This window comes from Nymphaea colorata, chromosome 2 (genome assembly GCF_008831285.2).
Source record: "Nymphaea colorata isolate Beijing-Zhang1983 chromosome 2, ASM883128v2, whole genome shotgun sequence".
Taxonomy (NCBI): Eukaryota; Viridiplantae; Streptophyta; class Magnoliopsida; order Nymphaeales; family Nymphaeaceae; genus Nymphaea; species Nymphaea colorata.
The window spans coordinates 7,168,928-7,186,019 of record NC_045139.1 but is presented as its reverse complement, the minus strand read 5'-3'; the positions used below and the strand labels follow the sequence as shown (position 1 = coordinate 7,186,019).

The window sequence follows — 17,092 nt, the reverse complement described above, 5'->3', positions numbered from 1 at the left end:
CCAAGCGTGTCACCGATGGGTTGCCTTGGAGAATGCACCCAAGACATCTAATCTCAAATTTTAAGGACTTGAAACAAACAGACCGAAGTGTTGGGACACCGATTTTCCCTGTTGTCTGGAAAAAGAAGGCAAAAAAGTGCGTCTAGGTAGAGAATGTCTGAGACTCCTTATCTCATGAATTGAGGTTTGAGATGAGCTGTCACATGACACCTTATCACAAACTCTTAAATCCGCCGTTAAAGCAGCTAGCTAGGTACATCTCTAACTAGAAGTTGTTTGATGGGAAGGATCATGGAGGAAAAATGTGTAATTTGGGGTTGATGTGAATAGATTCCAATTTTGAGACAAATTCATAAAACAATAACAAACTGTTTTCATTGCGAGACAACCCCTCTATGTGACTCCACCCCATTCCATGGTTCACTACAGAGCATGCATGCATGTCGCCAATCAAACGTTCTCGTTCTCAGCTTTCCAGCACCACAGATTGAACAAACTCAGCTATAACATATAAAGTTTATTTGGCAACAATAACATTATGTAATTGTTTCATGCACCTGTTATAAATATTGAAGTAGATTCATAAAATATTGTATTACAGTATCTTATAAATATATTATAATATTTGAAGCAGATAAGTGAAACAACAACATATTGTTACTATTACCAAACAACCCCATAAGGTCACGGGTAATTGGGCGCTTGATACAAGGGAAATTCTGGTATGGTCCACAACTCAACTCGAGGCTGAGAATGAGAACGAGAGATGGCCCACAAGCCTTCATTTTAAAGTCAGACCAGACATGAGGGAGATGCACAGTAAAGAACAAGATCCAACACAAGCAACCACCAATTTTTTCCAAGCACACAGAAGAGCACGTAAAACCACTCCGAACTCTGTGCTACACCACATACTGTGAGCCCCGAGTCGACCCACCTTATGAGATTGTGTTCGTGTATCCAATTCTCAAGCTTGTTCTGAAACTTGAGCTAGACATGAACTTGTATGCTTAATTTGGCTTTCAGATGGTTTTGGCGAACTCAAATTTGATGGCCTTTGTGTCGTCTTCCATGTTAAATTGCCAATACTCCTGGCCTCAGGTGGGAGATTGGGTTCCCAAATTCCACAGAAGAAACGACCTATCGCAACTTCAAAAGGAACTATTGGGACATCAAGGTGGTTGTTCAGAACTGCCACAAGCAACGAGCAAGTTTCTCAAAGTACTGCTGAACTTAAGGTAGACACAGAGACCAGCACGATTCAATTCCGAAAGTGGTTTAATCAAAAACAATTAATTTAGCTTTTCTTTTTCTCTCAAGATAAACAGTAAATCCTGCAAGTGCCCCTCCGTCTCACGAAGTAGAACCCGACTGTCAGTCATAACTAAAACCGCAGCCATTGCTTGCCCGCCGCCATCACACCAACTACTTTCAGCGCCAACCGAGTCCCTGCTTAACCACTTTGTGGCCACCACAAAGTGAACGTAGAAAATTTCATCTGTTAACACTTACCATTTGTTAGTAGTTGCGAGCAGATCGTTTTATACATCCCCACGAGCAGATATATATCTCTGTGGCAAAAGCAGAATAACGAAGACCACAACAAATTTCTGGTTACCAGCATGGAGACGGCTACATGTGACAGTGAAGCACCCGCTGCTATTGCGCGTCAAAGGCAACACCGACAGATCTATCCTTTAGCATGCATCCGTCACGCAATGCACACTACCAGTAAATCAAAAACAGATCATACAAGGGCGTTTGATAACAGTAGAGGGTGTTCGATAACAGAAACATTGTGTTCCCTAGAACCCAGTGTGATATGAATTTGTCAATCTTCGAGAACAAATTCAATTTCATAGAATGAAGTGGTCTCAAGAATCAAGATGATGTCCTTTCCATACCAGACATTTGACGTATTTCAGTGCTAAAGAACTTTTAGTTAGAACAAAAGCGCTTGACCCTTGAAAACGAGGACGGCCTAAAGTTGTCATGAAATGTCACATCCAACATAATCCATGAAAACTAGTACAATAATCATATTGAACATTATATAGAGATTGTCATTTCCTTTAAAAGGTCAAAAGTCAAGGGTGCATAACCACAAGCTGTACATTAGATTATAGTTTTCATTGATCTCTAACTGCAAAGACGGTTCCAGCTTTTTTCCATTTCAACCAAGTTCATTGAACCAAAACGCACCCAACTGCATACGAGAAACTGTTCAATCTGCTTGTCACTTGCATACGCGACAATCTTTAAGGACTCAAATCACTTCAACAATACTAATGTAATACAGCACCCTAACGTGCCTCATATTGGACAACTGCAATGAATAAATAAAGGTGTCAGCAAAACAAAAAAAAAGAGGCAAAAAATAACGAGCAGACACTCAAGAGTGCATGCATCCAGACTGCAGCAAGAAAGCCAGAGAAAAGCAGCTAAGTGATTTATCTAACGCTTGAAGTGATTTATCTAACGCTTGAAGGATTAGAAAATTTGAGATTTCTGATTAACAGTGAAGATGTAATACCGTTTTGAAATACAACCAATGTTGATGTACACGAACAACTGTCTTTGCTGTCGTCATAATATACTAAAACATGGATCAGTGTCTTCTTCTTTACAAAAAAATGAACTTTTCTAATCCTTCAGCAACAGTTACTGCCTAGCCATAATCTATGACTATTCAAGGCCGTCCAAATTCTACCACTCCAAATTTTCAGTGCAGATGAGAACTTTGTCTATTAAAAAACTAACGCTGAAAATGTATATATGATAATTCAAAACCACGTGATATTAGACGACAGCACGTAGTAGAGGAGATCAATCAAAATTCAAAATTAACTGCACAAGTGAAGAAAAATGTCATGCTCTGTGGCAGGTGCAACATAGGATGCTTGGAGAGATTTTACTTATACAGTTATATGGTTGATAGTCCAGGCAAACAACCAAATCAACTAGTAGAGTAGTAGTCAAGCAATGTTAGTAAATAAGAGTTTTATCGTGTAACAAGACATTAAGACTGAGAATACAATTTCCAGAAAATACAATTTCATTTTTTGAGGTCTTAGGGGATGTTTCTCCTCAATGTGACGATTCTACTCTCTTATTCCCTAGTTGGGCACAGAGTACTATATCACTGGAAAACTAGGAGCATAAGTCATATGGGTACTTCATAAAGGTCCACGTACTAGTGTCGCTGTACCCATACCCAAAGTGGCTACATGAACACACATGGGTACTTGTTATATCGAAACTGCTCACTTTTACTTGATTTAATTTTTTCCAACTGTGTTTCTTCTGTTGTTAGAGTTCTTCATTCACATGTAATCTTTTTTTAATCTATATTACTTGTTTATTTAAATGTTGCTTTCATTTTGATTTTTTTGTGTTATTTTGCATATATATATATATATATATATATATATATATATATATATATATATATATATCCTACAATACCTCTGTACCCACATTTTCTAAAATTGTTGTGTCCGTACCCGCATATCCATACCCGTACCTAAACCATACCCATACCCACATTATGTGATATTCTGTACTTGGGCTCATGACTTTACAAGACTCAAGAACAGTTAACTGGAGAAGCAAAAGGCAGCATTGTCATTTGGTACTAGCAGAAGCAGCACATAACGACAGTTTTCCTCTAGCTAACAAGTCCTCCTTGAGAGCCACGTTAGCACCTACTGTGCAAAACCCAATGCAACACTCAAACCTGCACATATTGAGAAACATATACACCTCACCCTCAGACAACTCTTATTTACGAACTGTACATCCTGTTATGTAACATAATTAGTTATCAACCAAAGGACTAGTTGGTCCAACTAGTTACCTAGACAACCTAGCCACTAGTCAACTGACAAGTCCTTATAGTCAGTTGGGCCAATAATGAGCCAGTAAATAGCCAGTCAATGTTCCCAAAGTGAGATTTTTCGAATGAAACCATGTTTTGGACCATACAATGTAAAATTTTAAAAGTTGTCTTTTCTTTTCTATAGTTCTCCTCAAGCTTCACCCTCTACGTTTTAATTAGCTTTCCTTTAACATATATAACCAAGCTCCATTCTCTCTCTCTCTCTCTTGCGCTAGCATGTGAAGCTCTCAGCTCTCTCTATATATACATATATAAAGAGAGACTCTCCACCTCTCACTTCACACACACATATATATATATGTGTGTGTGTGTGTGTATTTTCTGGACATAAATATGCACTTTTGTGTATATAAGATATACAATATGTAGGTACGCATATAGGAAGCCTCTTCCTTGTGGTCTCTCTCTCTCTCTCTCCCCCCCCCCCCCTGTGTGTGTGTGTGTGATTCTGTTGTGCCGTTGATGTGTTAAGCCTAATCAGTGAAGTAAGTGGTTGATGGACTTGCAACATAAATCTCTGTCTTTTACTAGCTTTTTATTTAAATGTTGTGTCTACGTGCTTCCTTATTAATATTATTTCATGACTAATCTCCCAACTAGTCTTTCTAAGTTTTTGATCAACCTGAATCCTCTGACTCTGATAGTTAAGTCACGTAATCAAACTTTTATTTACATAACATTGCATAGCTCCTATTTGGACTCAGACCCAGATCTCATTTTGCCTAGACCATGAACCCATATGCATAAATTTCCACCAGGGTTCAAAACTTCCTATTAATGCCATAGCATCCATCTTCTTTTGTCTCGTTAATTTTGAATGATCTCCTTTACTACATGCCTCTGCCTAATAATATATCATCAAGAATCATCTTATATCTAAGACAAGGCACTGGGCCGGGCCGCTGCCGGGTACCCGGCCAGACTCAGGCCTGGGCCCCGCCCAGCCCGATAATTAACGGGTCGGACTCAAGCTTGAGAGTGTGCTCGTCGATGGCCCGAGAAGCCCGACAACAACTTAAAAAAAAAAAATCAAGAAAATTGTTTTAGGATAGGGCGAAATTGAAACCTTCATTTTCGTTTCATTCTCATTTTTTCTCCCGCCGCTCGTTCTCCTCTACTTTGCGGCTCCGTGAAAGCAGCGATACTGGTTTCCTACTTTCCTTCGATAGTTCGACTGCCTCCTCCGGTCCTCCCCGTCGCCCATCGGCTCGTCCTTCCCGTCAGTGACCGTCGAAGCCAAAAAGGAGAAGAAAAAGAGCGCGAAAACCTCTTGATGCAGGCTCTAAAACCCTCCGTTCGCCTACTCGCTGGAACCTTTTGCTCCAGCCACCGCTGCTTCTTATCCGCCTTAGATGGTACTCCCCGGCGACCGGACGGCCATCCCTTCTCGATCCCCCCACGGATTCTGTCAGATTTTCCTAATTTGACTCTCGCCGGAGTTCGTTTCCCATGTGCTCCGAAACCCTAGAGTCCAAAGTTCTCCGATGATCGCCCTTCGATTCTTCGATTGGGCTAGGAATCAGAGGAATTTCTCTCCGGACCTCAATGCCTTCATCTCCCTCATCGATTCCCTCTCCCGGTCCGGCAACATGGATCGGGTCCGTGCGTTCGAGGAGGAAATGAGGCCTGCGATTTCAGCAATAGGCGAGAAACATGCAAACTCCCTACTCAAGAACTTCACCGCTGCGGGGTTGGTGAAGGAGTTGCTCTGGTTGTGGCGGAAAATGAGGGTTTACTGTATCGAGCTGGGCCGGGCCTCAGGCATAAACCAAAGCCCAAGGCCCGTTATTTCACATGCCTAGCCCGGACCGGTTAGTTTCGGGTCGGGCCTCGGGCTGGCCCGAAAGCTTCAGGGAGCTTCCATTTGGACATTTTTTTCAGGCCGGGCCTGATGCCCAGCCCTACTTATGTCCATTTTCAATGTTAGTTTTTGATAGACAAGGTTCTCATCTAAATTGGCAATTGTAGATTGATGAATTTTTAAATGCATTGAATGTTGAAATGCAACTTTTTCGTTGGTTTAGCTGTAACAAATATAATCAAGATTATCTGAAAATGGTAGGATGTTGCCAATTTAGAAGAAAATTTGTTTTTGTAAAGAAAAACAATACTAATGTATATTTAGTGTATTATGACAATAACAAAGAAAAAAACATTTATATACATTAGCATCATTATATTTGAAAGACAAAAGTCAACATAATCAAGTAGATACAGCAGCAAACAATTTTCATATGAAAAGAAGGCAGAGACATACTCCGGCGTGTGCGCTTCTTGTACAATATACGGTATCCACATTCACGACACTGAATCACATCCCCAGGCTTCAATGTATTCTCAGCCCCACAATCTACAGGACAAAGCCATTCAAAACAAGCACACAACTGCAAATACTCCAGAGAAGAGTACCAATAACAAGTATATAGAAAATTCTCAGTTCAAGAGGATTTTGCCAGAGTTTACCTCCACAGATGTAGCTCACTGGTTCAGGCTGCTGAGAATCCATCTCCCGCTCAACTGCTCCTTCCTTGCACGTAAAAAGACCACATTTTAGGGTTTTATCTATGTGTCCAATAAACCAAAGTCTATATTGTCAAAACTGAAAAGCCTTGGCATGATTTAAGCAGTTGCTTAGACAACAAAAAAAAACAGCAAAACTCGTCCTTAACAAATTGTCAAAACCATAGTAAAAAATATACTCTTAATCAAAATATATAGCCAACCAACATTTATTATGTCAAAATTCATAATTAATAACAAAATCGTGAATTAGAGCGTCACATGCAAGGAATCTGCAAACTGGAAAGAACACCTATCAGAACAAAAATACAATAAACACTATTTTATATGGAAAAAATGAAGTCTGAAATGATGACAGATAAACAGAAGTGGACAAAAAGGAAATAAATAAAAACGAAAGGAAAAAATACAAGAAAGGTATGGGGCAAAAAAGCAATAAACACTAATTTAAAAAGGAAAAGAAAGTCTCAAAATGATGACAGAAAAACAGCAATGGAAAAAAAATGGATACATAAAGACGAAACAAAAGGAATAGTAAAAGAAGAGCAGGTGAGGAATTTGTGGGGGCAAGAGAAGTAGAAATAAAAGGGATTGGTAGAAAGAAGAAGAAACAGAAGAAGAAAAACGAGTTGCTGATGCTAACAAAGATGAATAGATGACCTGTGGAAGAAGAAGAAAAAACAGAAGGTTCTCTCTCTCTCTCTCTCTCTCTCTCTCTCTCTCTCACACACACACACACACACACACACACACAAACTAGAACTGTGTTTTCTTCACAATAAAATGATCTTATGAAGTGAAGTCCTTTCGCTCTCTCTTCCTCTCACCTGTGGCAATCATGTACTACGGACATGAATTTGGCGGTGCCACTAATGAACTATCAAGAAACGATTGTTAACTCTTAATTCATGGTTATGCACAATGATTCGTATTGGCTGAAAGTAACTGTGGAAAATGAAAACTGAAACATATTGGATTTCACTTGTATTTACCATATGGCGCATTACAAGATGAACGACTAACGACTATCATATGGTCTTCAGAAAACAACCACAAGAAAGAACTCAGGCACTTGAATGGAGGAAGGAGAAATGGACAAAAAAAAATCCAGACAGCACGACCAGGAATATCATGGCTAAACCCATCAACAACCTGGTAAAAGCTGAGATTCTCGGCCCAGTGTATTCATGAGAAACCATATATTTCAGGCCACCAAGCAAAAAATGGGAATTGAACCCAAAGGACTGAAGTCACCTGAAAAATAAAGCTTCCTTTCGAACTAAACTTGAAATGGATGAAATTTCTCTTTTCAGATTTTAATTTCTTTCTGAAATTGTTAACAGTGCCCTTTTTTATCATATTTTACCACTGACAAATTCCACAAATAAAACATGTAAGTTCTTGGGTAGAAGATTTTGTTTGCCAAGGTTTCCCTCTTAACTCTCTTACCCATGATTAAAAAAAGAAAAGCGTAGACTCAAAATCTTGGAACAAAGTAACCTCCAAGATTTCCAATTCATCCAACAAACCCATTCATCAAAACGTACAGAAAATCTGGAGAAAAAAAACCAGAAACCAGCTGGGATGAACAATGGAGATTCTGCTTCTCCACTGATGTTGGCCCCTCACCTGCCGCTGGCTGTCGGAGGCTGCTGAGGAGAGGGTCACACGGCAACAGCGAAGAGAGACGAATTAAAAAAAAAATACACACAGACGCATCGAGGGGCGCATCGCCGAGAGAGAGAGAGAGAGACGTACCTGTGCGAAGAAGCGACGGCGATGGTGGGCGGAAACTGTGTGAGAGAGAGGGAGGAAGAGAGGCTGCACCCGGAAGGGGAGGGGAAAAGAAAAACCCTCGGAGCGGTTGGGTTGGGGACCTGGGGTTTTGACCTCATTTTATTTATATAGAAAACGTGAAACCCGTCAAAGCAAATTCTAGTCGGATTTCAGCGATCGATGTGGACTGTCCGATGCGAGGTTAATCGGACGGCCCATTTTGTTTTCCTTTTAACACTCCCTCTCCCTCATCTCTCCGGCTCTTCCCGTCCTCCCCGGCTCTTCCCTTCTAGCCTCTCTCCCCGTCGACTCCCTCTCTTTCTCTCTCTCTCTCTCTCTCTCTCTCTCGATTGCCAAGATCCAGAACCGCGATCATCCCCCCTCAGCACCTCCACATTCCTTCTGCCAATCGATTCGCTCCCTCTGTCGCCCCACTCTACGGCCCCCGCTACCACCATTCCTAGAAGACGAGCTGCTGCCTGGCGGATACAGGCTTGGCACTCTCGCCGGGTCAGGGACGTAGGACGTATTCCCTGAAGCCAAGAGCCTCACCTGCTTCTTCTTCTTCGTCTCCTTTGCCGCCAAAATCGCCGGATCCTGCCCTTCCCCAACCACCGCATCATCCGGTACGTCGACGCCTCCGCAACCTGTGAGTAGGGCCTTCCTCTTGGGTGTGGAGTTCCAGTGTTTCTAAGCCCGTTAACCTCAGTTATGTCCTCACCATGGCCTGTTCCTCTATGATAACCGATCGCTATAACTTTAATTGATCTCATAAATGCAAATTAGTGCAGTCAAGCATGTTATTCGTGTAAGCGATTTTTTGCTGCTGTACAGCAAGGAGAATAAAAAGAAACCCTCAATTCCTACCCCAACAGCAAATGCACATTAAGCACTGATGCTTCTATTCTCTGTTGTACGTTCTTATTCCTACACAAGCATTTCTTCAAGTATATTAAATAAACGGGTATTGTTTGGAATTTTAGATCTCAAATCTGATTCTTAAACCTTTGATTCATTGTTCTTTGGGGTTGGTAGTTCAATGTGAATGAGCCGCGTTATATTCTTTCTTTCTTTCAATTTCCTTGAATCTCACCTGAATAATTCATCATTTGTCTATTTAAATCCTTGATTGAACAAATAAACATACTGTAGTTCTGCCATTCTTCTAGATCAGTCAAGTGTCCTGGAAGGATGATCTTTTCCGTTTATTCTTCCAAAACAAGGCAGGAAATATACATATATATTATATGAGTCTTTTCTACGAAACTGAAGTTAGGTTACAGCATTTATGGAATGGTGGATGGGGGTTCTCATTGGCAGTTGTTTCGTCTAGAAGCTGTTCAAATGTGTTTGACCTTCTTTTTCTGTTTGTTCATTTTAATCCACTTGGAGCCTGCTATATATTCACTGCTACATGTTTATGTTTCATGGGAAGAATATTTTACAAAAGTGAGCACATCTATGAATGTTTGACCAGTTTTATCCGATTGAAATAGACAAGGGAAATGGTTAAATGATTTCAAACTTAAGCATATATGCATTTATTTACCACACGAAAACTAATTTGATTTAGTTACTTTTCAAAACCATGAGGACGTATTAAAGTACTAACCTTTAGTTAAATAAGTAAGAAAGAAGGCCTCGTCTTTTTTTTTATTCAGAACAATCTTTTTTCTCACAACTATAAGTGAGAAGCCTCAAGTTAAATGAAATTTCTTTGACTTGTCGTCTGTACTATCATAGTATGTACTTATGTTAGATGACATGATGGAATCGGCCCTCCCTGTATGCATAATTTTACATTAGGCCATCATCCCTTCTATCATGCACCTCCACATTAACATTTATATGTGTGCAGGTGCTTTAGTCCATCTGCTTTTTGAGTTGTTAGTGCCTTGTTCATTTTTAAACGCTTGTCTTGAATGTTATTAAACAAGTTGGTGTCATGCAGAGTTGAACCCATGGAACTGGTAGATGTCTGACTTGTAAGAGGTATTCATTTTCAGTTTGCTGCTGTTGCCCAGCAGTCGTTCCTCTTAGGTTCATTTGATTGTGTTACTGTATCAGATTTGGCTTACACAGCATAAGGCATGATATATTACTTAATTTGACTGTGCTACTTTTCAGAAAGATATTTTTGGAACTCATAAATTGTGGATTGCCCTTGGTGTTGTAGTTGCTAGGGTGGCTGTTGCTTCTGGTTACTTTCTTTCGGGAAAGAGGTAAAATGGGTGATTGCAGTATCCTGTCCTCTTCCGGTGAATGGTTCCTCACATTGTTTTTTTCCTTCTTGGAAGCTCACTCTGTACATTTTGTCTTTTCCCTTTTGGAAGTTCATTTATACATTTTTAGCCTAGTGGTAGTGGGTAAAATTTTCAGCTGGACAATGATTCATGACTTGTTCAACTTGCGTTTGTATTGTGTTGTGCATACTGAAGATTCTTGGAAAGAATGCTGTAAGCGACGGTTGGCAACTAATCTTGTGAGGTTTCATCTTCCATCCACTTTTCTTGATTTGTGTTGAAACATGATTATGGATGTTTTTTAGTGGCCTATTAATTGTTAGCGTGCAATTTGGTTAATTCTTGCTCATTTTTACAGGTTTCATTCTCTTCACTTGGAAATCTGCATACAAAATTAACTAGCTGCTCTCACTCGAGCAAACATCTAATTAGATCCTCATGCATCTCTACACGTAGAACCTTACACATCCCTGTAAACATCTTCTTTCGGGTCGGAGAAAAAGACTGTTGGCTGGGGGTTATCTCGTTCACTGAGTGGTTTCTTTTACTGAATTGGTACTCCATCCGGATCCAGTGCTATCTGATATCAACCTGTATTTGCAGAGTTCCTGATTTTACCTGTTATCCTTCCTTAACTAAATAAACTATGATATTAAATTGGTTTTTTACAAGTGAAAATGTAAAAAAGTACTTCATACATGCTGATGTAGGTAGACTCTACCTAGACATATTCTACCGTCTGGTTGTAAAATATTTCACTACTTCAAAGTTCTGATGTTGATATCATTGAACTGGCAATATAGTTGCGGCGAACAGTGCAACATCTTTGGTGATAACGTTGGCAAAAAACAGCGGAAGTGGCATTATGAGGAACCACTGCATGGTTTCCTCTGTTGCAAGATTCAAGCAAGTCAGTCACACAATATTAATAATCCCTCCAACCAAGACTCTCACTGTCAGCCAGTGCACATATATCTATATTATGTTCTCATTAATCTATAAGAAACAAAACAAAAATGGCTGTTGGATATGCTGAACTGTGAAAATATATAATACCAGAATCTCTTTCCTGCCTAAATTTTAAAGGTGTATGCTACCAATCACAGTTTTTGACGAACATTGAAAAGGCCACCGAAAAATCTGGAAGGCCAGTTGCCTATACGGTTACCTTATCTTCATTGATGCCAAAAAAGAGTGGATCATTCATAATACACGTCCCCTTAAAACATGCCGTCGACCAGAAGTGAACCTACCAATTACGGAAGTTAATGAACATGGAAAAAGCCTTCTAAGACTTAAAACAAACTTAAATTGTTGCTCATCTGCTCCCCTAACCAATAAAGGTTATATCGTTAATAGAGGATGCAATTACCTTCTTAGTACAGAAAAGAAAATACAATCATGCCGCATGACCTTTTTCTGGTTCCAAATTTCAGAGTCATTTTAAACACAACTCGGGTTCGGCTTGGTTTTTACACAATTTTCTAAACCATGCCTAGCCCAGTCCAACTCTGCTACCTCTTTTTTTTGTGGCAAACTCAGATCCGATTTACTTGGGTGGGGGATTAGAATCAAGTGATATCTGACTCCTTTGAATTGATATGCAAATGGGTCGTCTGGGATTAGCTAGATATCAATTAGGTTACCTTGTATGGTGAAGTCTCCCTTAAATCATATTCTAATTGAGAATCAGATGGAATTGCCTGAACATGATCCAGCTAACTTAAAGTCCAACACTTACTTATATTGAGATAAATTTACAACCTTTTTATCAGATCTACTTGGATTCAAATGTGACTCTTGGGCTATGTAATCTAACTGAACAGATATATCCAACTCTAAGAAAGATCATCGGCAAAAGCATATTTCACTGTGCAACATCTCCACCAAATTGAATCATGTCGGTTGATTTCTGATCACAACTTTAGCTAAATTAAAGTTAGCTTCAGATTGTTAAAATATGGCGTGAAAACACGGTTCTCAATAAATACGAAAGCATAAACAGTTGAAGTGAGAAAAACATTATGTTTTAGAAGAGTATGATTTAAAATTGTTTTAAAAAGTTTCACCGCCTCATTTTAAGTGTAAATTTGCGACGTATGAATCGAAACTTCAGGTTGGGAGCACCAGACCAAAGCAAATTTCTACTCTCCACCACTCATTTATTTATTACAGCCATCAGGAGAAAAGGTAAACAACAAGACGAAGAAAAGCAGAAAAAAAGCAGAAAGAGGAAATCCAAATGTAAAAAACTTATCCTCTCCACTCTCTCTCTCTTTCTCTCTCTCTGTCTCTACATAACAAAGACATACACAAGCCCCAGAACCATAGTCTGCTCCTTCAAATCCAAACGTCATCTCTGCTCTTGGTTCTGCTTTTGTTTTTAGGCAGAGGCGGTGTCTGTTGGCTCGGCTGATGCAAGAACGAGCTCTGGATGGACGCTGCCGAGGGCATAGGTGCCGTCAATGGCGTTGGCCATTCCCAAGGCCTTGAGAGCCAAGTGGGCTGCCTTCTGACCTGATATCATCATCGCTCCGAATGTTGGTCCCTGCAAATCCAATCAACACCACAAAAACACAACCACCCATTTTTACTTTCTTGAAAGGAAAAGATAATAAAGGCATACATCAAAAGAAAGCACCCAACTTCTAGCAACCAGCAGTACTCTGTTCAAGGGAGAACGCTTTAGAGGAGAAGATGGTGAAACAAAGAAAAATTAAAGCACAAAATGTTCGTTCTCACTTTCTCTCTCTCTGTTCTTGTAGGTAGGGACTTCTTGTCCGTTATATATTTCCATTTTACCGTCTCTCTCTCTGCATTTAAATTGTGTTCCAATAAAAGCTCTTAAAATTGTGCAGGAGAAATAAAAAAAGGTAGCTGAAAAAAGCTTGTGGAAAGCCTAAAAGACAGGAAAAAATGATACCACTCACAAGAATTATGTCTGCCGTCACAGACACCACCATGGAAATCGACGTAAAGACGGAGATGCATGATGGCAAGGATGAAAAGTGAAAGGGGAGCGAGAGAGAGAGAGAGAGAGTTTCTCACCATTCTAGGAGCACCATCGATCTCGGCAACCTCCATGCCGGTAACAATCATACCGGGGACAACCTCCCTGGTAAGCCTGACGATGGCATCCTCGGCAGCGTTCATGTCGAGGGCCTTCATCCCCGGCACCTCGTCGATCATCTTGATGTCCTTGAGCCTCTTGACGCCGGTGGCGCCGAAGGGCCCGTCGTGGCCGCAGGAGCTCACCACCACCTTCGCCTCCATGACGTTGGGGTCCATGCACGACTGTGTGTCGTGGTTCATGGACACCAGCGCCCAGTTGGTCACCACGCCGGCGACCCGCCCTCCCTTCACGATCAGGTCCTCCGCCGCAACGGCGTTGAAGAGCTTCACGTTCGGCCGCGCCAGCAGCTTGCTCATGATGGTCGACGTGAACAGCGCCGCGTGCTTGATCACCACGTAGTTGTCCTGCTCGTCGTACGGCACGCCGAGCTCGTCCAGGAAGAGGTGGGCAGGCTTGCGGACGACCATGGCGGAGAAGAGCTGGCCTCCGAGCCAGGCACCGCCGCCAGGGCTCACCGACTGCTCCACGATGGCCACCCGCACGTTGGGGTTCTTGGAGAGCTCGTAGGCGCATGACAGGCCCGCCGACCCGGCACCGACGACGACGACGTCGGTGTCGGCGTAGGTGATCATGTCCATCATGTACCGGCGGGTCATCTCCCTGGAAACGATGGATTCCTTGATGGGGTCGAAGGTGAAGGAGTTGATGTCGTACTTAGGGGAGGCGCCGGAGGCAGAGATGGAGAGGTGGGAGGGCGTGGCCTTCACTGGGAGGAGGCGAACTGAGGAAGAAGAAGAAGAGGGGAAGGGAATCCCGTGGAAGGAAGAAGAGTGGTCTTGGATGGTGGGGAGCTTGGAGGAGAGGGAAGATGTGAAGGTGGCCATGGCTGCCATCGTGCTTGATTTACTGGGCTCTGGCACTGAAGGAACCGCAGAGGAGAAGAGTGCTCGTGCCTTGGAATGAAACCGAAAGGGTGGGGAGGGCTTAAATAGAGAGCGCCGGAGCTGCAAGCTCTCAGGAAAAATCTAGATATAGGATATTTTAAGCTATCCGCCATTCATGCCTTCAATGACTAGAAAGCCCTTTGGTTCATATCTTCCTGAATCGAAATGTAGCTTCAGTCACAGGCTCCTCCATTAATTCCGTCAGAGCTATTAGTAAAAAGCAATTGAAGATTGAACCATACGTGTTTCTTAAAGTACAGCATTAGCATAAATCGATCGATGAAGCTTGCGGAAATTGACAGAGCGAAGCAAGAAATGATTTGTTTAGTGTAAAGAATCAAACGAGGAAGAAGTTTGTTCATCGAGTTAATCTTAAGATAAAAAGATTGATTTAATTATGTACTTGGTAGCTTATATATTGTTTAAGAACTTAATTAATAGTCTTGTGGTCTACTTTTGCTCGTGATACGCACACACATTGATTTTTATTAAAAAGCTATTGATTGTGACCACATATGTGGAACCATCGATGACTTGAAAGCGATAAATAAGAAATGATATGAAAAAGATAGCAAATGGTGACTGAAGTTGTAAGCGATGAGTGGTTGGGAGTTGCGATCCATATAGGAAATCAAACTAAATAAACAAGCCAGTTAAAATTAATGGCTTAATTGATCATTTGGAAGTTCTTTTTTGTCTTAGGCAAAGTTGGCAGCTAATATTTTGAATCTAGTCTCCAAAACTCTATAGTAATGATAATAATGATGACTTAGGAGTGCAAGCTAGTGAGATTTGAGTAAGCTAAGCGCCTAAAAATTCTACTTGATTTTGCTTCTCTTAAGTTGAGAAACTTAATTGGACGACCGCCCAATGCCTAAGATTGGGCAATGAGAACAAATATATAAAAGGCATTCTACAACAATACAGACGGCGTTAGTAAAAAAGCAAAACATGTGCTTAATGTTCTTCAAATGTTTGATTTTTGAATCTAAAAGCAATAACCATGAATCTCATCATGCTTTTATAATAAAAATACAGAATAAATACTACAAAAATATAATATTCTTTTTACCAAATACTGCAAAAACATCAAACATCAAGGTCCCGATGCGATTGCCTTTGAATCAATTGAAGCTACTAGTGAAGGGAAGACATGGGATCCCACCAAATGAGTGATCAGAATGGGACCTAGTGATATTTTGGGACATGATGTGGATGCCTCAGTCATTTAGATGGATGTATGTAACTTGTCATATAGCGTCCAATTGCAGATAAAATAAAATATCTGGGAAAAAGTGGGGGGTTTGGTGGGGCACAAAGGGACATGTGGTAGGAGGAGGAGATAGGATTTGAGCGGTTCAGGTGGCTGGCTGCCGTCTCCACCTCTTTAGTGACAGCGCATGGTGACACTTGTTCTCTCTTTACCAACGCATCTCTGTACTTCTCTTCCCACACTTTTGGCTTTTTTACCTTTAAGGTAGGTAAGGAGTCCCGTCTGGATCCCGGTTCTGGTTTTGAGATCCAAAGCCACGAACCCGATTATCTACCACTTGTAGTTTTAAATAATGGCTTATGATAATACAAATTTTGCTGGACCAAACATATATGTCAGTTTTTTTTCAAGAAAGTAATGGAGGTACTCTAAAAAAAAAAAATCGAATATCTTTCTTTCTTGTCTTTTGAATTCAATTGTTTTGGGGTCAGGATGGAAAGTGGGATACCTATCAATTAGAGTACAGTGCATCGACTGTTTGTAGTAGTACCAAAGAATAACATTCATAAGAATCGAACTGACAACCCGACTTTCATCAGTGCATCGACTGTTTATAGTACCTGTTTATAGTACCAAAGAAAAATATTGATAGACAACCTGACTTTCATCGGCCTACCAATTTGATCAACTACATTATAACTCTCAAAGTTTTTCAATAAAATAATGATTCATTGTTGAAGGTTGTCACTTCATTTATACGTATGCAAATCCATAACATGGGGCCACACGAGTGAGTGTGGATATTTTATATAAACTGATGAATAAAAGAAAAATCAAGTTCCTCTCATGATTCTCTGCTCAAATTTGGAAACAACAGATTTGTCCAATTGATTGAGAGATTAACATTTTTTTTTTACGAAGTCAATTGACACATGCATTTTTGTTTTATAATTCTAATTCAAGGAAAATCCATTAGTCACTTACCTTAATAGTCTTGTGACATCTGAAAATTACCTTACATCAGTTTTTTTTTCGTCTAACTTTTAATAAACAATATTAATATCCGAAAAAGAAGTACATGCAAGAAATGAAAAAGATCTGCCACTGTCGGTTATGCAATTCTCGAAGCTCATGTGAATTACATATTCATCGGTTGCTGCTCTCAGTTGGCCCACACTTTTGTTGACAGCACAAGTCAAGTTGAGCAATCCATAGCACTGTGCATGACTCTATCTTTTCCTTTCTTCCGAGCTACCTGCCATTAATGGAGGATTCCCCAGCTTCCTTCCCTCCCACTAGCTAGGACAGCGCCCACTGCACCTGAAAAAGAGAGAAAACCCAAATCTTTTGCGTCACCCTCCACAAATTGCCAAACGCGGGACCCCTTATTATTGGTGCAATAAATTACAACATCTTCGAAATGCC

General features: G+C 40.7%; 2 protein-coding genes and 1 long non-coding RNA gene across 5 annotated transcripts; 1 reads left to right on the top strand and 2 right to left on the bottom strand.

The window, feature by feature from the left end:
* Window positions 1-2,026: 2,026 nt before the first annotated feature.
* On the bottom strand, window positions 2,027-8,310 carry LOC116247841 (DNA-directed RNA polymerases II, IV and V subunit 12). Of its 3 annotated transcripts, none has more exons than XM_031620200.2 (4): window positions 8,177-8,310; window positions 6,362-6,425; window positions 6,156-6,248; window positions 2,027-2,326 (listed from the first exon to the last, which is right to left on the bottom strand). In XM_031620200.2, the coding sequence occupies exons 2-4, from the start codon at window positions 6,402-6,404 to the stop codon at window positions 2,304-2,306; spliced, it is 159 nt and encodes a 52-aa protein (XP_031476060.1). In that variant the 5' UTR covers window positions 6,405-6,425; window positions 8,177-8,310; the 3' UTR covers window positions 2,027-2,303. The 3 variants fall into 3 exon arrangements, with proteins under 3 accessions (XP_031476060.1, XP_031476061.1, XP_031476062.1); XM_031620201.2 differs by having other exon boundaries at window positions 6,362-6,421; window positions 8,177-8,307; XM_031620202.2 differs by having other exon boundaries at window positions 6,362-6,415; window positions 8,177-8,287.
* A 173-nt stretch (window positions 8,311-8,483) lies between these two features.
* On the top strand, window positions 8,484-11,136 carry LOC126409780 (uncharacterized). Its single transcript, XR_007572488.1, has 2 exons — window positions 8,484-10,681; window positions 10,796-11,136. It is a non-coding gene; the product is annotated as an uncharacterized LOC126409780 (long non-coding RNA).
* A 1,434-nt stretch (window positions 11,137-12,570) lies between these two features.
* Window positions 12,571-14,486, bottom strand: LOC116249223 (thiamine thiazole synthase, chloroplastic). Its single transcript, XM_031622434.2, has 2 exons — window positions 13,486-14,486; window positions 12,571-12,985 (listed from the first exon to the last, which is right to left on the bottom strand). The coding sequence occupies exons 1-2, from the start codon at window positions 14,401-14,403 to the stop codon at window positions 12,821-12,823; spliced, it is 1,083 nt and encodes a 360-aa protein (XP_031478294.1). The 5' UTR covers window positions 14,404-14,486; the 3' UTR covers window positions 12,571-12,820.
* Between the last annotated feature and the right edge of the window lie 2,606 nt (window positions 14,487-17,092).

What these genes read in the sequence shown, in the direction of transcription:
- LOC116247841 (XM_031620200.2), bottom strand. Translation starts at nt 6,404, where the DNA reads ATGGATTCTCAGCAGCCTGAACCAGTGAGCTACATCTGTGGAG. An exon ending in AGTGAGCTACATCTGTGGAG is followed by an intron (nt 6,249 to 6,361) that starts GTAAACTCTGGC and finishes TTTGTCCTGTAG; the next exon opens with ATTGTGGGGCTGAGAATACA. An exon ending in CAAGAAGCGCACACGCCGGA is followed by an intron (nt 2,327 to 6,155) that starts GTATGTCTCTGC and finishes TATTCATTGCAG; the next exon opens with TTGTCCAATATGAGGCACGT.
- LOC116249223 (XM_031622434.2), bottom strand. Translation starts at nt 14,403, where the DNA reads ATGGCAGCCATGGCCACCTTCACATCTTCCCTCTCCTCCAAGCTCCCC. An exon ending in TCGATGGTGCTCCTAGAATG is followed by an intron (nt 12,986 to 13,485) that starts GTGAGAAACTCT and finishes TTGGATTTGCAG; the next exon opens with GGACCAACATTCGGAGCGAT.